Genomic DNA, 21,401 nt, shown 5'->3' with positions numbered 1-21,401 from the left:
AAGAGACCCCGGGGGGCAGAGGGACCCAGAGAAGAACAGTCAGGCGGAAAAGGTGGAGCAAGGCTAGGATATTAAGTTGGTGTACAAGGGGCGGAGACTCAGATGGAGCTTCGCCGATCTAACCATTAGACGTAGGGTTGCACGCAGCAGCTTGAGAATGGAAACTGTAACTCAATAAAGACTTTTATTTAATGATCGCTGGCTAGCGTGATCCTCTGTGAGCTAGGATCTGGAAGCAACTCTGACAGTAAGCTCCATCTCTTGAATTGTGGGCATCTACAGCCTCGCGGAGAGGAGAGAAAGCGGGTGCCTACTAGCGAGCTCACGAACGGCAGACAACATGACGGCCGAACAGCAGATAGTGGAACTCAGAGAAGCAGTGTCGCGCCTGAATGCCGAGGCTCTTGCATCCAGGAAGAGAGAGGAGGACGCAGCTGCCGCCTACAGGGATCTCCAGGTCAGGTTGGAAGTGCTTACGAAGCAAGGGCAACTGACACCCAAACCGGAGGGGATTGGGTTGGGGAGACGAACAGGCGGTTTGGTCTCTCACTTCGATGGGAATTTGCAACAGTACCCCAACTTTAGAGCAGATGTAATGTGTGCACTGCAACTGCTGAACAAAGACTTTAGAGATGAGCAAGAGAAGGTGGGATTCATCATGTCCCATTTGCATGGAGATGCTAAAGCATGGCTGCGCAATTTGTGGAGAGATAAGGATCCGGCGCTCCAAAACGCGGATGCCTTTATTAAAGCGATGGATGGGTGCTTTTTGTCAAGCATTGACGTGGATCTTGCTCGGCAGCAGATACATGGACTGAAGCAAGGGAGGGCCAGCGTAAGGCAGTACCATGCCCGCTTTTTCGCTTTGGTCAGTGCTCTGGAATGGGACAGAGATTCGGCTCCTGTAAGAGACCTGTTTTGGGAGGGATTGCACGGCTCGGTTAAAGATGAAATTGCGAGGGGGGAGAGACCCCGGACCACGCAGGAGATCGTTCAGAGGGCGCTGGCGGTGGGGGTGCGGCTGGAAGGACGTCCGTGGAGCAGTGGCGAAGGGCGTGGAGGGCGCGAACCAGCCAGGGGCTCCTCCTTCCTTCCCAGAGAAGCAGCGCGTGCGCAATCCACGCCTCCGCCAGGAGGAGGAGCGGAACCTATGGAGGTTGGAGGTGCAAGGGCTCAGTCAGCAGCCAGAGCCCTAGCACCGGCAGCAGTGAAAGCGAAGCCTCCTAGAGGGAACAGGAAGTGTTACATCTGCGATGATCCACAGCATATGGCGAAAGAGTGTCCCCAGAGGCTCCACAAGCACACTGCAGCCTCAGCAATGGTAACTGCAGCAACGCAGCAAGGACAACCACAGCAGGGAAACGACGGAGTCTGGTTGGAAGAGGCACTGGGGCCCAGCCAGACGTGTCAGTGAAGCAGTCCCCAGAGATTTTACAGCCCATGGACCCCCTCCCGCCCAAACCGGTAGTGAGGCTCACCGCGTCGCTCCAGCTGCCCAATGGAATCACCATGGACGTGCCAATCACCATTGACTCCGGAAGCAATGCGGACTTTATAGGGCAGGACTTTGTCGACCGGCACGCTATACAGTTGCTGCCTGCCACGCTGCCCCTGCAGGTTGTCACGGTGGATGGCAGGGAGCTGCTAGGGGGGCAAGTGGTGAAGCAGACGCCACCAATGGTGATGCGACTTGGGAATCACAGGGAAATCATCAGCTTCAATGTCACTCAACTATCGGACACGCCCATTGTATTGGGCATGAGTTGGCTGGACAAGCACAGCCCGACGCTGGCTTGGTACCAGAGGCAGCTGACCTTCGGCTCTTCCTTTTGCGCTGAACACTGCATCGTGCCCAGGCAGGAAGGAGGGGAAGAGGAGTCACAGCTGCAGCTAGGCACGCTGCAAGCGGTTCCCCACAAGTACGCAGAATTTTTGGAGGTTTTCTGCGAGAAGGAGGCAGACAGGCTACCCCCCCACAGACCATATGACTGCAAAATTGACCTGCTGCCGGGGGCGGCGCTGCCCAAAGGGAAGCTGTATTCCATGTCTGAGGACGAACTGCAGGAACTCAAAGAGTTCATAGATCATAATTTGGAGCGCGGTTTCATCCGAGAGTCCAAGGCAGCGGGGGGCAGTCCGGTATTCTTTGTTAAGAAGAGGGACACGCCCCAAAAAAGACTTGTAGTGGACTTTCGCATCTTGAACAGTGTGACCAAGCCATCGGACTTCCCCATGCCCCGAATCGACGACCTCCTCGCAAAGGTACGGAAGGGCAGAGTGTTCACCAAGTTGGACCTGCGAGGGGCATACAACCTCATTCGCATGCGGGAAGGAGATGAGTGGAAGACAGCCATGTTCACGCCCCTGGGCACCTACGAATATAGAGTTATGCCTTTTGGATTGCAAAATGGCTCCCACGTTTTTCAAGCTTTCATGCATCACGTGTTGGCGGGGCTCCTCTACAAGACGTGCGTCTGTTTCTTGGATGACATCCTGATCTTTTCGGAATCGCAGCAGGAGCATGACAGACACGTCAAGGAAGTGCTGAGCAGGCTACAGCAACATAGGCTTTACGCCAAGCTGGAGAAGTGCCAATTCGACGTGACGGAGGTGGATTTCCTGGGCTACAAGTTGTCTGATAAAGGGCTCGCCATGGACAGCGCCAAGGTCCGAGCAGTGTTGGATTGGAAAAGCCCACGCAACCGGAAGGAGGTCCAACGGTTTGTCGGCTTCGCGAACTTCTATCGCAAGTTTATCAAAGGCTTTGCGATGCAGACAGCGGCCATCACGGACACGCTCAGCTCCAAGAAAAAGAAGTTCATCTGGACAGAGCAGGCGGAGCAGTCCTTTCAGGCACTCAAGCGTCTCTTCGCGTCGGAAGAGCAGCTGCTTCATGTCAACCCCAGCAGGCCGATGAGGGTGGAGACAGACGCTTCAGACAGAGCCGTGGGAGCAGTCCTGCTGCAGAAAGACCCGCAGGGGGTTTGGAGGCCGGGAGCGTTTTACTCAAGGAAGCTCAGCAAGTCCGAACAGAACTACACCATCTGGGACAGGGAGTTGCTGGCCATTCATGCAGCGTTCAAAGCGTGGAGGCACTTCCTGATCGGCGCCAAGCACACGGTGCAGGTCTGCACGGACCACAAGAATCTAGAGCACTGGCGCACGGCACAGTTCCTGAACCAGAGGCAGATACGTTGGGCTGAGTTCTTTGCGAATTTCGACTTCCGAATAGAATATGTCCCGGGGGACACCAACATCATGGCGGATGCTCTCTCCCGTAAGCCACAGTATCTGGAGGAGGCAACGCCAGCGGCCGCCATGCACATCTTCGCACCGACAGTGTGGGCGTGCGCGGCGGCAACAGTTGACCTGGATGCGGTGCGACGAGCGTTGCAGGATGACTCCTTCGCGCAAGCAAAGATGGCAGAGGTGCACAGGGGCACGGCAGCGACCGACGAGTTCCAGCTGCGAGATGGTTTGCTCATCCGTAAAGGGGCCATCTACGTGCCGGGAGACGAACTTCGCGCCAAGGTACTGCAGCAGCTGCACGACGCGCCCACTGCCGGGCACTTTGGCAAGGAGAAGACGGTGGAATTAGTAGCCAGAGACTTCTGGTGGCCCGGAATGAGAGGGGAAGTCGCGGACTACGTGGCGAGGTGTGACACCTGCCAGAGGGCCAAACCAGTGCACAGACCGCCGGCCGGACTGCTGGAACCGCTGCAAACTCCGTTCGAACCATGGGAGAGAGTGGCCCTGGACTTTGTCACGGATCTGCCCAGCTCGAGGGGCAAGACGGCTGTGCTGGTGGTGGTGGACTTGTTCTCCAAGATGGCACATTTCATTCCGTGTGCGAAGGTGGCCACGGCGGAACAAACCGCCAAACTGTTCATAGACCACGTGTTCAAGGTTCACGGTCTGCCGCGGTCTATTCTGTCCGACCGAGGGCGACAGTTCATCTCGAACTTCTGGCAGAGGCTGATGGGCTTCCTGAACGTCAAGATCAACCTGGCGTCGGCTAGACACCCGCAGACCAACGGGCAAGCGGAGCGGGTCAATGCCATCATGCAGCAGTACCTGAGATGTTATGCGAATCAACAGCCTGCGACGTGGGTGGATTACCTGCCTCTCGCCGAGTTCGCCTACAACAACACGAAGCACGTGTCCACGGGGGTCACGCCGTTCTTCGCCAACAACGGGAGGCACCCCAGAACCTTCCCGGGACTGGAAAGAATGGGGGAGGGGGAGCCGCAGACAGCAGATGCGTTCGCGTCGGAGTTGCAGGAGGTCCACGATCAGCTGCGGCGGCACCTGGAGCTGGCTAAACACGCATACAAGGTACAAGCGGACAAACACAGAAGGGTTGGCGAAGAGATCCATGTGGGAGACTGGGTCTGGTTAGCAGCCCACGCAGTGCCGGCCAGGTCGTTGGCGAAGAAGAAACTAGGGCATAAACAACTGGGGCCCTACCAAGTCGAAGAACAGGTCAACCCGGTGGCTTTCAGGCTGGCTCTTCCGGAGGGTTCCAGAATGCATCCGGTGTTCCACAGATCGGTGCTCACTCCCTACAAGGCACCTCACAGGTTTCAGGAACCAGGAACGGCACCGGGTCCGCTCCGAGAGAGAACCGGGCAAGGGGGAGTGGCACAGGAGGAGCGCATCAACGAAGTCACGGAGATTTTGGACTCCAGATGGGGGGAAGAGGGGGTAGAATACCTTCTCGCCAAGGAGGGCACCCCGGCCAGTGCCAACAGCTGGGTGCCGGGCTACGCTTTAGACGAACCTCTGCTCAAAGAAGAGTTTCATGCCCTCTTCCCACACAGGCCAATGCCAGCAGACTTTTTCGACGACTGGCTTTTCACGCCCACGCTTTCAGCCAGCACGTTCCGGGGGTTCGACTCGGACGAGGAACCGACACGAGACGCCCGTTCCCCGGAGGGGTCACCCTCGGGATCTGCTTCAGAACCCTCGTATTGGTGGGATGATCGACCAGAGGAGCAGTTCCGCAGAAGGTGGCTGGAGGGTCCAGGACGAGCAACGTCTCCAGAAGGCAACGAGGGAGAGATGGACATGGACGTTTTCGGGGACGACCCGGGTTTCGAGCACGGCGGCACAGAGATGGAAGCGGAGGTGACCGTCGTCAACGAGAGCAGGGAGGAAGAACCGGAAGACTTCGGATGGCGGCCCGCCACGGGAAGCGAACTGTATCCGACATTCGTCCCCCTGACACAGCAGCACCCAGATCCCGCACCGGAAGGAGGGGAGGGGGGAAGAGGGGGCTTCGAGGGGGGGATGGATGTCAGGGGTTCAGGAGCAGAGGCAAGGGCAAGGGAGGAAACAGAGAGCGAGGGGGAGGAGGCAGAAGAAAAGATGAGTGATGACGACGACCCGAGATCTCCGAGTCTTTCCAGTGAATCAGAAGATTCACAGAAAGGAGCACCAGTGGCCAGGGCAAGGGGGGAGCCTAGGGGGACACCCCAGGAAGATAGAGCCAGAGGGGACTCAGAGGGGAGCAGTTGGAAATCGGGACCAGCGTCACCGCCAGAGAGCAGGGAAGAGGAAGGGCGCCAGGGATCAAGCGCTGGCAGCTCACAACAGGGGGGAGGGCACGAGTCAGGAGTGGCCACACCTCCATCGGGGAGCGAAGAAACGGTCAGACGGAAGGTGGAAGGTTGGGCGCGCGCGACAAGTTCAAATGCACAGGAAGGTGGCGCAGTAGGCAGCCCGGAAAGGGAGCCAGGTCCTAAAGCCCGCCGAAAGGAGGGAGAAGAGTCAGGGGGGTCAGCGTCAGCGTCAGAGGAATCCCGGAAGGAAGAGACCCCGGGGGGCAGAGGGACCCAGAGAAGAACAGTCAGGCGGAAAAGGTGGAGCAAGGCTAGGATATTAAGTTGGTGTACAAGGGGCGGAGACTCAGATGGAGCTTCGCCGATCTAACCATTAGACGTAGGGTTGCACGCAGCAGCTTGAGAATGGAAACTGTAACTCAATAAAGACTTTTATTTAATGATCGCTGGCTAGCGTGATCCTCTGTGAGCTAGGATCTGGAAGCAACTCTGACAGTTATTGTTGTTTTTCTTTTTGTTTCCTTTGCGAATGGTGCCATGGCCTTTGGCTAGTGCAATAAAGTGTTTGATGATGATGTGCCACACAGTATTCATGCTGCATTTGCAAAACACCAACCTTTTAGTGTGGTAGCACTTTGGAACTCCCTGCCTATTGCCATCCCAGAATAAGCAGAAGTGTGGACAAGCCCTAAGTTCCAGAAGTAAATAATAATAATAATAATAATAATAATAATAATAATAATAATCTATAGGAAAAGCAACCCTAAGGAAGGTGGGGGGGATGCACAGAAAAATGCATCTCTTCGCCCCACCTCTTCCTTAAGACATGTCCAAATATTTAACTCACCCTTAAGGAAACCATGTCGTGCCACTTAGTTGTGTCCAGGGAGAAGGAAACTTCACCATTCTCATCTGTGACATAGGAAGTGGTTGTCTCCACATCATCAACTTCAACTGTGAGATAGACAGTCCTGTTCTTGACAGGCACTTTATTGACTGAAACCATCATCTGCGTGAATAAAAGGGAAATAAGCCAGCCACCTAACTTCTTTACAGCCAACTATTCTTGCACGCATATATATATATATGTATATATATATATATATATATATGCTGAGGCATTTGTTTACTCCTGTGGGCAAGAGCACAACAACACTATTCAGAGATTGCCCCTCAAGGTCTAATGATAAGAAGAGGGGCTGAGCTATCTCGGGATATGAATGCTCTCCTCCAGGTAGTCTGTCTGTCTGTCTGTCTGTCTGTCATGGACTGTAAACTTTCGTAGGAGGGCTAGGTCACAAAAGGTATCGTTTCAGTGCCTACTTCGAAAAGTAAGAGCAAATCTATCCTAAAGACTGCTTTATTAAACAGAAAGGATAGGATGTTACCTCTCCTGTGTATGGGAAACCTTGTTTGTAGAATGGATTGAGTTTGCTAAACTCCACCTTGACTTCCTTTGCGGCAACAGGCAAGACACCGTATCCTGTCTGAATCACTCCTGCATAGAGAACAGACGGGTTGGTTTAGCACAGCAACTGGAATGCTACAAAAAGGACAGCGGTAGGTTTGACATTTCCGCAAAAGTTCTAGACACACTGTTAACTAGACCTTACACAAAACTGCAAGGACGACTTCCGGGTTGGCGCCATCGGCAATAGCGGAATTCCTCTGACTGGGAGGAATTTGCCCCGTGGGAAATCGGGTCTTGCCGCCACGGCGAAGGCGGAGACCCGCAAAAAATCACAGGCAGGAGAAGCCTGTGAACGTGGGATTTGGCGGGCACCTTCTGTGCCTCCCCTACTCGCAGGGAAACCCGATTTCGGGGCTCCGGAGCGACGTGGGGTGAATGGTGTGGTGCTTCGAATCGTCTGCTTATTCCACGGAGCGAAGCCGCATAGCTGTTGCCGGAGAGCGCTGACTTTTTCCTGTGGACAATTTGACTCTAAAGCAATTACGCGTGAGTAGAGCTGAAACGGGAGAATCGGATTTCTAAACGTACAATTTGGTATCGAAGCGGGGAGGCTCAATACAGGAAGTCCGCCTTCCCCTTTTGTAAATAGATTGAAGCAAAAAGGCTGTAAGCTGAAGCCTTGGAAAGCCCTTTGTAAAAGACTAAACTTTCAATGGCAAAGAACATTTAACCCCCCCTCTGGGGCAGGAGAAGGGGGGGGAGTTGTGGACTGAGTATGCCTGCAGGAGAGAGTGAAGAGAGTCAGAATACTGCCGCTCTGACCCTGGAAACGGGCTGCTAGTAGGACTGATGTCTTTTGGAATGTCCATTGACAGCATTTAGAACGTTCACTGACAGCTAGCTAAGTAAGAGAAATACATTGTTTCTACAGTCTCTGGCTGTTTCTAAAAAGGAGTAAATAGTAACAGAAAACTGAAACTAACTTTGGATTGTTTGAACTGTGTTTAAAAGAGGACATTATTGTTCAATACAAATAACATAAATAGAAACTGTTTCCCCCTAGTGGAAGCTTTTGAAACTGGTTGTTTTACAAGTGTTTCACAAGAGTTGGGCTGGGGGAATTTCCAGCTGCAAGATAAAAAATTGTGAGACTCTGGGACTGGCCTTGAATCTTCTAAGTGTTATGGCAAATGGAAAGGAAAAAACAGATCTGCCAACTGCTGAAAAAACATTAAGGTCTGGGAAGATTAGGCAGCAACCCAGGAGAAGTTCAATACCAGACCCTCTTCCTCCGGCTGCTGCTGTGTCTATATCAGCACAACCAAAATCAAGAGGAATGCTGCCAGAAGAGGTATTAGCGGTTGCATTAGGTAAGATAAATGACTCATTGGAACAGCTTAACAAGAAAGTGGATGCTACAACTATTAAAATTGACTTAAATACGGAAAGCATAAACAATCTGGGACTAAAGGTGAATACCAATACAGAAACTATTCAGAAATTGATACAGGAATCCACTCTGATACGGCAGACTGCGGAGGAAGCTAGGGAGAAAGCTGCTGCTGTTGAATGTAAAGTAACACAACTGGAGAGAGAGAGAGTCCCAGCCCTACAGAGGCAACTTGATGAACATAAGTTGACGCTTGCTATGATTGAACTTAAAGAAAAACAGACTAATCTGAGGATCAGAGGCCTACCTGAATTCGAGAAGGTCTATCTACCTGATAGACTTTCTTACACAGGAATTTGCTAACTTTTGGGATTTGGACGTGGGACAAGAAGAGTTTAGAATTGTGAGGGCCTTCAGACTTGGAAGAGGAGGGAAAAAAGAGAAGAATACAATAAGAGACTGCTTGATTACCCTTCAAACTAAAGAAAAGAGAGATAGAATTTTGGGTTGGCACTACCAGAAGAACCTAGAAGTACAACAGTCAAGAGTGGTAATTTTTAAAGACGTCCCAAAATATCTTTTGGATCTTAGGCCTGACTACGGAGATATTGTTGCCCTGCTGAGAAAGAATAAAATTATCTTTAGGTGGGAGTTTCCCCAAGGTTTATCTTTCAGTTTCAAAGGTAGGAAAATAAAAATAAGATCAGTAGAGGATAAAGCGAAGTTTTTGTACAAATACGAAGATCTGCAGAAGGGACCTGGAAAAGAGCCAAGAGCATTGGACAGAAGATCACCAGATAGAGGATTAGAGCAGAAAGCATTGGATAGAAGATCACCAAACAGGGGAATATTGGATATATCAACATTGTCTTTTGGATTGGACTCCCCAGTGAACGTGCCACCATTACCACCAACAGAAGAAGAGCAAGCATTGGGTGCAGTTGGAGGAACATCAGCGTAACTACATGATGGCGTTGCAGGTCTCGAGCTGGAATGTGAATGGACTAAATTCCCCAGAAAAAAGGCGAAGAGTCTTTCATTTATTGAAAAAAGAACATTTGGACTTGATTTGTTTACAAGAAACACATGTGATAAGGCTACACAGGAAGATATTGAGTAATAAAAGATTGGGCCAATAATTCATTCCATCAGACAAAGTGAAAAAAAGAGGAGTGGTCCTTTATGCAAAGGAGAGCCTATCACCGAAATTATTATTTAAAGACGATCAAGGAAGATTTGTAGCAATTGAAATTCAATCACAAGGAGAGAAATTCTTGATTCTAGGTATTTATGCACCAAACGAAGGAAAATCAGAATTCTTTAAGAAGTTACATGAGACTCTGATGGATTACATGGACTATAATATGATTTTGATGGGAGATATGAATGGAGTGGTGTCTACAAATATGGATAAGGCACAGAGACAGGTAGTCACCAAAGATGGTAGACTACCAAAAACCTTTTTTGACATGACTGAAAATATGGACTTAGCTGACATTTGGAGAATGAAGAACCCTCTGGGAAGAGAGGGAACTTTCTTCTCTGAGGCCAAAATGACATGGACAAGAATTGACCAAATCTGGGTAACCAGGGGATTGGCTCTGAAGATCAGCAAAGTAGAGATTTGCCCCAAAACTTGTTCTAACCATAATGCGGTGAAGATGGAAATGAAATTGATGCCAATTGGTTCCTTTAGATGGAGGATGAATGACACTTTGTTTAGGAATGAAGAGGTGACCAAGAAGGCCCAAAAAACTCTAAGAGATTACTTTGAAATAAACATGAATACTACAGTGGAAAAAAGAGTAATTTGGGATGCAAGCAAAGCGGTTATGAGAGGATTCCTAATACAACAGAATGCAATTAAGAAGAGAACTCAGAATGAAAAAAAGGACAAAATCCTGGGAAAGATAGAGGAAGGAGAGAAGAAACTGAGAGCAAAACCAAAGTCACAGGAGATTCTGAAAGAGATAAAGTTATATCAAGTACAATATGCGAAGCTGATGAATCAGGAAATAGAATGAAGATTAAACAGATGAGGCAAAAGACATTTGAATCGGCAAATAAATTGTTGGCCTGGCAAATGAAAAAAAGACAAAAACTCAATACTATCACGAATTTGGAAGTGGAAGGAAAAAATATACAGAATCCAGTGGAGATTAGGAAGTGTTTCCGGGGACTTCCGGGGTGGCGCCATCGGCAATGGCGGACTCCCTCTGATCTGGAGGGACTAGCTCCACGCGAAACGGGTCTTTTCCGCTACGGCGAAGCGGGGACCCTTTCAAAAATCACAGGCGGATGAAGCCTGTGACCATGGGACTCGGCGGGCACCTTTAGCGCCCTCCCAACCCGCAAAAGAACCCACTAACGGGCTCCGGAGCGAAGAGGGGGAAGTGGCACAGTGCTGAGAGTCAACTGCTTCTTCCGTGGAGCGAAGCCGCACAGCCGTTGCCGGAGAGCGCTGCCTTTTTCCTGGGACAATTTGGCTTCTAAAATAATCACCCGTGAGTACTTAAACTCGGACAATTGGACTTTAAGTAAGGACTTGTGAGCGGAAAGGAAAATTGGACTTAAAAGTTTACCTCAATTTGGCACTGAAACGGGAAGGTCTAAACAGGAAGTCAGCCTTCCGTTTCTTTGTAGATAGATTAAAGCAAAGACATGGCAAACTAGAGCTCAGAAAATTGCTTGTAAAAGATTAACTTTCATCATTTAAAATTGTTGAACCCCCTTCGGAAGCAGGAGAAGAGGGGGGATTTTTTCGGACTGTTTAAACCTGCAGAAGTGAGTGTAAAGTAAAGTAACTTTCCACCGTCCTGATCCTGGAGCGGGGTGTCAGAACGGGAGAAAGATAACCTGGCTGATTTTCTTACACAGGAATTCATAGATTTTTGGCAACTGGATTCGGGGAAGGAAGAATTTAAGATAGTGAATGCATTTAGACTCGGAAGAAGACAAAGCAAGGACAAGGTGAGAGACTGTTTGATTACCTTTCGAACAAAAGAAGAGAGAGATAAAATTCTGAATCTGCATTATCAAAAAACTTTGGAAATTGACGATTCAAGTGTGGTGATTTTTAAGGATATCCCAAAGCATCTGCTGGACTTAAGGTTTAAATACGGAGATCTAGTGGCCCTGTTGAAAAGAAATAGAATCCTTTTTAGGTGGGAATTCCCTCAAGGCCTGTCCTTTAAATACAAAGGAAGAAAGATAAAAATAAAATCAGTTGAGGAAAAAGATAGGTTCTTGAAAGACCACGAAGAAGATCTACAGAAAGAAGTGGAATCTGAAGAAGAGCCAAAAGGCATATTAGACATATCAAATTTATCTTTTGGATTGCACGGTCCAGAAAAAGTGACATTACCTACAGAACAAGAACTGACACTCGGAGCAGTTGGAGGTAAAGTGAAGTAGCCCCCATCATGGCTCTGCAACTATTAAGCTGGAATTGCAACGGTTTGAACTCTCCTCAAAAGAGAAAAAGTGTGTTTCATCTATTAAAAAAAGAACAATTGGACTTGATTTGTTTACAAGAAACACATATAACAAGGGCACATAGGAAGTTATTGATTAATAAAAGATTGGGACAGGAGTTTGTTTCATCTGACAAAGTTAAAAAAAGAGGAGTTGTGATTTATGTAAAGGAGAGACTATCACCGAAATGTATCTTTAAAGACGACCAAGGAAGATTTTTGGCAATTGAAATTCAAGTACAAGGAGAGAAATTTTTGATTGTGGGAATCTATGCACCGAATGAGGGGAAATCTGAATTCTATAAAAAGCTGCATGAGACTCTACTGGATTATTTGGATTACAATTTGATCTTGATGGGGGACATGAATGGAGTAGTATCTACAAATATGGACAAGGCACAAAGACAGGTAGTTACCAAGGATGGTAGATTACCGAAAACATTTTTTGAGATGACAGACAACATGGACTTAGTGGACATCTGGAGGGTAAAGAACCCCCTGGGAAGAGAGGGAACCTTCTTCTCTGAAGCCAAGATGACATGGACTAGAATTGACCAAATATGGATAACTAGAGGAATGGCACCAAAGATAAAGAAAGTAGAAATCTGCCCAAAAACCTGCTCTGACCATAACGCTGTAAGGATGGAGATGAAACAAATAACAACCGGATCCTTCAGATGGAGGATGAATGACACCTTATTTAGAGATGAAGAAGTGTATAAAAAGGCCCAAAAAACTTTGAGAGACTACTTTGAAATAAATATGAACACTAATGTAGAAAAAAGAGTAATCTGGGACGCAAGCAAAGCTGTTATGAGAGGGTTTCTGATACAACAGAATGCAATAAAGAAGAGAAGTCAAAAGGAGAAGAAAGATAAAATTTTGGAGAAAATAAAAGAAGGCGAGAAGAAATTGAGAGCAAAACCAAAGTCCCAGGAGATTTTGAGAGAAATAAAATTATATCAAGTACAATATATGGAAATGATGAATCAGGAAATAGAATGGAAAATCAAACAAATGAGACAAAAAACATTTGAATCAGCTAACAAAAGTGGGAAATTGTTGGCCTGGCAAATGAAAAAAAGACAAAAATTAAATACCATTACAAACTTAGAAGTGGAAGGAAAGAGTATACATAACCCAATTGAGATTAGAAATTGCTTCCAGAGGTACTTTAAACAATTATACACACAAGGGCCACAGAAGGAAATGGACATAGACCAATTTTTGAAGACAAATGGACTACAAAAAATATCTCAAGAAAGTAAATTAATGTTGAACTATAAAATATCTGAACAGGAAGTAGAAGGTGCCATACAAAATATGCAACTGGGCAAATCTCCAGGACCGGATGGGCTGACTTCCAGATACTACAGATCTCTGAAAGAGTGGTTATTGCAACCTTTGAAGGAAGTCTGTAATGAAATATTGGAAGGGAGAAAGGCACCAGAGTCGTGGAAGGAAGCTTACATTACACTTATACCGAAAACAGAGACTGAAAAGACACAGCTTAAGAACTACTGCCCCATATCGCTGCTAAAGTCAATTGGCAGAAATGACGGGCAGAATCCGAGACCAGGGAGAAGAGTCGGTGAAATAAGACTGGAAGAAATTTAAAGACTATTTACAGAAATATTGTAAAATTAAGGAATCTTAGAAGGATGTTGGATAGAAACTAAGTGGTTTCCAGCTGTAATGCTTTAAGAGATACGGGGGGGGGGGAAGTTTTACAAATGGGTAAAAGCTTAATGGTAAGGATTTGCTGAACTAACAAACTGAACTGGAATACAAAAAAGGGAGGTACGAGGAGGTCCGGGGAAATAAGTGTAAGGAAGATAGGCTATGGAAAATTAACGTGTTTTTAACTGTTTTATTTTGTATGTTTCTTTTTATTTTTCATTTTTTTGTTATATCTTAAAAACTTTATTCTTTTTTCTGTATTTTGTATTTCCTTGTATTTTTACTTTTTGTTTTTGTGCAATTTTTGTATTTTTTGAAACTTTAATAAATATCATTTAAAAAAAAAAAGGACTGACGTTTTTTGAAGCTCATTGACCAGAGACAAACGTTTTTGACAGATAGCTATAAGAAGAGAAACATTGATTCCATTGTTCCCCTTCGCTTTTTAAAGGAACAAATATTGACAAAATATCTGGAAAAGGAAACTTTGTTGTTAGACTTGTCTTTAAAAGAAAGAACAAATAGAAGTTTTCCCCCTAGAGGGAGACTGTGAAACTGTAACCAACTCGAGGGAGCTTGCAGCTGTTACAGATTACAATTGTGGGAATAGACTTCTGACCTTGCAGGACAATGTATTCAGAAGCTCTGTTGCGTGCTTTCTGTAAAACAAATGCCCTACTGCAACAGCTACATGAGAAGACGGATTTGATGACTGATTCGATCAGAAATTTTGAACAGGCAGTGGGAAATTATATGGAGCCCACCCAGGAATTAAATCAGGAGTGTGTCCTGACAGAACAGATGAGGGAGGAGGATGTTGCTGAATCTTGGGCGCCAGAGATGGAGGGAGCTGTGGCCCAGCAGGAACATGAGCTTTTGGATTTGACAAAGGAACTTGGAAAAAGCCAGATTTGGAAAGATAAAGTTTGGTTTGGTTTGGAAATGGGGGGCTGGATAGACCCCCCCTATGCAGGGATGTTTGGACTTTTCAAGTCTGGCAATGGGCCGTGAGATGTTTGGGGTTGTGGGGGCTCTTAATTTTGGAGGGATTTTGAAACATGTTCTTAAATACCACATGGAGTTTAGTGTGGACTATGGAAAAGGGGCTGATTTGTCTAGAAGGGTCAAAAACATTGTTAAGCTGGAGTTCCCACGAGTGAAAGGAGCAGGAGACAAAGGAAAATACAGTTATAAATATGAAGAAGAGCCGCGGAAGGGACATGGAAGAGACTTAAGGGCCTCGGATACAAGGTTACCAGGTTAATGCGCTAGATCGATGGGATAATAAGGACTGACAAAACCCGGGACCAGGAGGAAGGGACGCTGGATGAAGATTGGATTGTTTTTATTTCTTTTTTTTACTACTAGGATTGTTTTATAAAATTGATGAATGTTAGAAAAATGTTGGAACGAAATTACTTGGCTTAAGCAAAAATGTTTAAAGAATTATGTAAGAATATTATGGTTATGAGAAGTTGGTAAAAATAAGATTTAAGTTTTAAGGTTTTTTATAGTAAGATAAGATTAAAATAGATTAAGGTAATGTAATGACAGAATATTATGAAATATGGAAAGGATTTGCTGCGACAATTAACAACTAGGATACAAAAAAAGGGAGGAGGAGGAGGTCAAAGAAAGAAGGTAATGACAGTTGAGGATTTGAGAATGATGGATTTGTTTTTGAGTGTTTGTGGTGTATTTTTGTTTTTTGAATTTGTATTGTTTGATGTGGTTTGTTTTTTCTTTGCTTTTTCTTTCTCTTTTTCTGCTTTGTTCTTTTTTGTAATTCTAAAATTTTTTTCAATAAATATCATTTTTAAAAAAAAAAAGGAAGTGTTTCCAGAGGTATTTTAAACAACTTTATACACAGGAGAAGCAGAAAGAAATGGACACTGATCGATTTCTGAAAATAAATGAACTACACAAAATCCCTCAGGAAAAACAACTAATGTTGAATTACGAAATAACGGACCAGGAGGTGGAAGGGGCTATCCAGAACATGCAATTAGGTAAATCTCCAGGACCAGATGGTTTGACTTCAAGATATTACAGATATTTGAAAGAATGGTTAATACAACCATTGAAGGAAGTCTGTAATGAAATATTGGAAGGGAGAAAGGCACCAGAGTCGTGGAAGGAAGCTTACATTACACTTATACCGAAAACAGAGACTGAAAAGACACAGCTTAAGAACTACTGCCCCATATCGCTGCTAAATGTGGATTATAAAATTTTTGCAGACATTTTGGCCAAAAGATTAAAAAAGGTGTTAGTAGAAGAAATTCATAAAGATCAAGCGGGCTTTCTCCCGGGCAGACATTTGTCTGACAATATGAGGAATATAATTAATATTTTAGAAAAACTTCAAGTGAATATTAATACTAAGGCTGTCTTGATATTTGTGGATGCGGAGAAAGCCTTTGACAACATTTCCTGGAGCTTTATGAAGAAGAATCTACAGGGGATGGGGGTTGATCAAGGTTTTGAAAATGGTATAGGTGCAATTTATTCAGAACAAAAGGAAAAATTAATTGTAAACAATGTAGTGACAGAAGAGTTTAAGATTGAGAAAGGGACATGGCAAGGTTGCCCAATCTCTCCACTGCTTTTTATATCGGTCCTTGAGGTTTTGTTAAACATGATAAGAAAGGACCAAGAGGTCAAAGGTATACAAGTGGGAGCTAAACAGTATAAACTGAAAGCATTTGCTGATGATTTAGTATTGACCCTACAGGAGCCAGAATCTAGTACAAAAAGGGTATTGGAACTGATTCAAGAATTTGGGCAAGTAGCAGGTTTTAAGCTGAATAAGACGAAAACTAAGGTTTTAGAGAAAAATTTAACTGTGAATGAGAGAGAGAAGTTTCAGGAAGAGATAGGACTAACATTGGTTAAGAAAGTGAAATATTTAGGGGTTAACATGACTGCTAAAAATGTGAATCTATTTAAGGATAATTATGAAAAATGTTGGATTGAAGTGAAAAAGGATTTAGAAATATGGTCAAATTTGAAGTTATCATTGTTAGGCCGAATTGCTGTGATAAAAATGAATGTGCTGCCAAGGATGTTGTTTTTGTTTCAAACATTACAAATTTTGGATAAGATGGATTGTTTCAAGAAGTGGCAGAAAGATATTTCCAGATTTGTTTGGCAGGGGAAAAAAGCCTCGAATAAAATTTAAGATATTAACTGATGCTAAAGAAAGAGGTGGATTTGCCCTGCCAGACCTCAAACTTTATTATGAATCAGCGGCTTTTTGCTGGCTGAGAGAATGGCTGCTTCTTGAAGACACTGACGTGTTGGATTTAGAAGGTTTCAATAATGTATTTGGCTGGCATGCATATTTGTGGTACGATAAGGTAAAAGTACATAAAGCGTTTAAAAATCATATTGTTAGGAAAGCATTGTTTAATGTATAGATAAGATATAAAGATTTGTTAGAAAAGAAAACCCCAAGATAGTTGTCACCAATGGAAGCGAAGGCACAGAAAAAACTCAATATGGAGGCCAAATGGCCGAAATATTGGGAAATTCTGGATCAAGATGGAGACAGAATAAAATTGCAGAGTTTTGAAAAATTGAAAAATAAAGTGTGAGATTGGCTCCATTATTATCAAATTATGGAGGCATACAATTTGGACAAAAAAGTTGGTTTCCAGGTGGAAAAATCAAAATTGGAAACAGAATTGCTAGACTCAAAAATTAAGAATTTGTCAAAAATGTATAACTTGCTGTTGAAATGGAACACTCAGGACGAAACGGTGAAATCAGCTATGATTAAATGGGCACAAGATTTTGGACATAACATAATGATGGCTGACTGGGAACAGTTATGGACCACAGGTATGAAATTTACGGCATGTAATGCCCTAAGAGAAAACTTAATGAAAATGATTTATAGGTGGTACATGACACCAGTCAAGCTTGCAAAAATTTACCATTTGCCCGAAAATAAATGTTGGAAATGTAATGAGACTGAAGGCACATTCTTTCACCTTTGGTGGACATGCCCAAGGATTAAGACATTCTGGGAGATGATTTCTAATGAAATGAAAAAGGTATTTAAATATACCTTCCTGAAGAAACCAGAGGCCTTTCTCCTGGGCATGGTCGGCCAATTGGTGCCAAAGAAGGACAGAACTTTTTTTATGTATGCAACAACAGCAGCAAGAATACTCATCACAAAGTATTGGAAGACACAAGATTTGCCCACCCGGGAAGAATGGCAGATGAAGTTGATGGACTATATGGAACTGGCGGAAATGACTGGCAGAATCCGAGACCAGGGAGAAGAGTCGGTGGAAGAAGATTGGAAAAAATTTAAAGACTATCTACAGAAACACTGTAAAATTAATGAATGTTAGAAAAATGTTGGAATGAAGTTATATGGCTTTAGTAGAAATGTTATAAGGAATTAAGTACAGATAGGTTAATAGAGCATTAAAGGAAAAAATAAGGTTAGAATGTGTTAAGATAATTATAGGATAGAAAACAGAGGAAGATGGTAAGGAATTGCTGAAATAATTAACAGAAGTGAAATACAAAAAGGGAGGTGTGAAGAGGTCGTGGAAATAAGTGAAGGAAAGATGGGATAATGAAATTGTTTGATTTATTTTATTGTTTTTGTTTTGTTTTGTTAATTTGATGTGTTGTATTGTATTGTTGTTGTTTTTTAGTGTTTAAGTTTTTGGAAAAATAATAAATATTATTTTTTTTAAAAAACTGCAAGGACGTCACTCTCGTGAGCATGTCTACATGGAGGCTTCCAGCACTTCCAGTTCTCTTAAACAAAAAACTGGTCACAGCTCACTGAGTCAGATATAACAACTTGTGATAAATGCCATTTCTCTTGAGGAAACTGTACCACCAGGACAAAATTTGTTGTGTGAGCTGCAGAGGATCCCTAGGTATCTGCAAGGCAGGTCATGTGTGCCTTGAAAAATCAGATGAAATGCAGGAATGAACCCAAGCCCTGTAAATAGCCTGATACAAAAGCAACTTTCAATAGCCTAAGGGTTTGAAAACAGTTGACTAGAAAAAATCAGAAAGGCAAGGCTATCAAGGGGTGTGGGGGGGGGGTGGACTGATTTGCCAAAGGTGAAAATTGTATGTTCCCATTTCTTGTTATTTCCTTTGTACCTGTTCCTTTCTCCTCCAGTTCTGCCACAAAGTTGACATACTCATCATAGCCGCTTTGAGAAAGATTTAAATCAGACCCATTGATGGTAAAATAAGCAAAGCCGGTCTCATCTGTCTGGAGATACAAAGAAAAGAAAGTACATTAGAGACTTCCTATTTGTCTGCCATGGCGAACGGCTGTGTCCATTTCATGCAGAGTTCAAAGATAATATGGGAGTAATTATCCTCCCAACCCCCCAACCCCAGGGCTAGGGGGGCAGCTCCACCCACTGATCATCCAACACCTGCTGCCCATCCGGAAGGAAGAAGGGGCAGGAGGCACTGGGTGCAATGTACTGTACGTTATTGCCAACTCTCCAAAGTGAGGGTCGCCGAAGAGAAATGTTGGATCACAAAAAGAAGATAAAGAAAATAAAGAAGAAAAACTAATTTCACACAGAACGACATAGGACTAATCCGCTCCCAAAATGAATTCAGAGGCTGTTAAAAATAAATGAAGGATCAACATCGGGAATGTTTTATTGGGACGACCTGGGTTATTTAAGGAACGCAGCGCAATGTGAGATCATCACTCCCTGAATTCAGAGCTTGGGAAGACACCCAAAGATACAAAAATCGGCATAAAACTTGGCCTTTTTGATTGTATTATAACTGGGAATATTTTTAATGTGGTTTTCATTGGATTGCTAAAATGGAAAATTTAATAAATATTGTTTAAAAAGAAAGTACATTAGCAAAGCTGTACGTGTAGATTCTGAGATACTGAGCTGCCACACCAGCTGTCAATCAAGTCAGCCTGGATGGGGTGGAGCAGAGGAAGTGCAAATAAAAGGTGATCTGAAGGCACAGGAGGCCATCCCCTGGCTGAAGCTGAGCAGGTCTGAGTCTGGTGGTGGGATATAAACGCAACACAAGAAAATAAATAAAGTAGCCCTCCCTGGTTGTCTGCAGCCAGGGTAACATTCCATAAGGCAAATAAAAGGTGATCGGAAGGGTGATCTGAAGGCACAAGAGGCCATCCCCTGGCTGAAGCTGAGCAGGTCTGAGTCTGGTGGTGGGATATAAACGCAACACAAGAAAATAAATAAAGTAGCCCTCCCTGGTTGTCTGCAGCCAGGGTAACATTCCATAAGGCATCATGCAGTAAAACCTGGTTGGTTGGTTTCTAGATCTGGAGTGCCTTAGCCTTGCACATTATTTTTTCAGACTTGTACTAGCCATGCTAGCACGAGTCAGGCTCTGTTGTGGCAAATGCTCATTTTCCCCGAAAGCAACAGCTGTGCATCTTGTTCTCCCTTCTCTTGCTATGACATTAACGTGTTATCGCCACATCCACCTAAGCTACTATTGCTATTATTATTATTACTTATTAAATTAAATTAAATTTCTATACTGCCCTTCATCCGAGGATCACAGGGCAGTTTACAATTTACAATATGTATTAAAGCAGAGACATCACCTTGCCGACAAAGGTCCGTATAATTAAAGCTATGGTTTTCCCAGTAGTGATATATGGAAGTGAGAGCTGGACCATAAAGAAGGCTGATCACGGAAGAATTGATGCTTTTGAATTATGGTGCTGGAGGAGACTCTTGAGAGTCCCATGGACTGCAAGAAGATCAAACCTATCCATTCTGAAGGAAATCAGCCCTGAGTGCTCACTGGAAGGGCAAATCCTGAAGCTGAGGCTCCAAGACTCTGGCCACCTCATGAGAAAAGAAGACTCCCTGGAAAAGACCCTGATGTTGGGAAACATAGAGGGCACAAGGAGAAGGGGATGACAGAGGACAAGATGGTTGGACAGTGTTCTCGAAGCTACGAACATGAGTCTGACCAAACTGCGGGAGGCAGTGGAAGACAGGAGAGCCTGGCATGCTCTGGTCCATGGGGTCACAAAAAGTCGAACACGACTAAACGACTAAACAATATGCAAGGTGCAATAATCATGGTCCTCACCTTTAGAAATAGCATCCTGCATCTGTTACAGAATCACATGATTAGGGGTGTGAACCACACCTAGCAAAATAGGCACTGTTGTTGTATGAGGAGCACTGAATGCTCACTACCAAATGGACAAAATAAGATACTGAGGCATTCTCCCTACAGATCAATCTGGCACACGGCAGATGTTTCTGATCCTCTCCATCCACCTTCTTCGTGGACACAGAGAAATGGAAGGCGAGCGCAACAGGATGAGGCCGCCAGTCTCTGAACCAAAGGGTAGGGGGCAGATAACTCATCCCAGCCTCCATTCTGTCCAAAGACAGCCCCTCCCATTTATCTCACCTGAGCTGTGTACTCATGTTCAATGTCCGGTAATGTTTCATTTGTATTACGCATAAGAAAAAAAAATGATAATCTTCTAGTGAAGCGGAGCTGCACATTTCCTTGAACACGCTTCCCATATGTGTACCTAAGGCACAGGTGACAGAGGAGAGAGGGAGTGGAGGGAGATGGAGAGAGAGAGAGCGAGAGAGAGAGAGAGAGAGAGAGAACACCGATGAAAGAAATATGTTTTAGTCTAAAGCAATTTGTCTTCAGGAGCTCACTAGAGGTCATTCAATAAGATTATCACCAGTGGCATAGCAGGGGGGGCAGTTGCCCAGGGCACAAAATTGTTAGGGGAACAAAACATCAACACCCAGTGCTGCCTCAGTACAGCTACACGCTTCCGTTGCTGGGCTCCGTTGAAAACAGCTTCTCCATGCAAATCAGGAAGTGACTTTTCCAGACAATGGAAGACGCTT

General features: G+C 44.9%; 1 protein-coding gene across 4 annotated transcripts in view; it reads right to left on the bottom strand.

Moving 5' to 3' along the window:
• Nucleotides 1-21,401, bottom strand: part of LOC308466682 (alpha-2-macroglobulin-like protein 1) — a 106,516-nt gene that overhangs the window by 30,397 nt on the left and 54,718 nt on the right. For all 4 annotated transcript variants that reach the window (XM_080987700.1, XM_080987697.1, XM_080987698.1 and 1 more), the window contains 4 exons: nucleotides 20,941-21,067; nucleotides 18,655-18,769; nucleotides 6,950-7,059; nucleotides 6,409-6,570 (listed from right to left, as the gene is read on the bottom strand). In XM_080987700.1, the coding sequence (XP_080843826.1) occupies nucleotides 6,409-6,570; nucleotides 6,950-7,059; nucleotides 18,655-18,769; nucleotides 20,941-21,067 (514 nt within the window). The remainder of the gene's footprint in view (nucleotides 1-6,408; nucleotides 6,571-6,949; nucleotides 7,060-18,654; nucleotides 18,770-20,940; nucleotides 21,068-21,401) is intronic.

Source organism: Podarcis pityusensis (genome assembly GCF_964106645.2).
Source record: "Podarcis pityusensis genome assembly, chromosome: 17".
Lineage (NCBI taxonomy): Eukaryota > Metazoa > Chordata > Lepidosauria > Squamata > Lacertidae > Podarcis > Podarcis pityusensis.
Note: the sequence above shows the minus strand (reverse complement) of the source record. Positions and strands in the feature narration are given on the sequence as shown.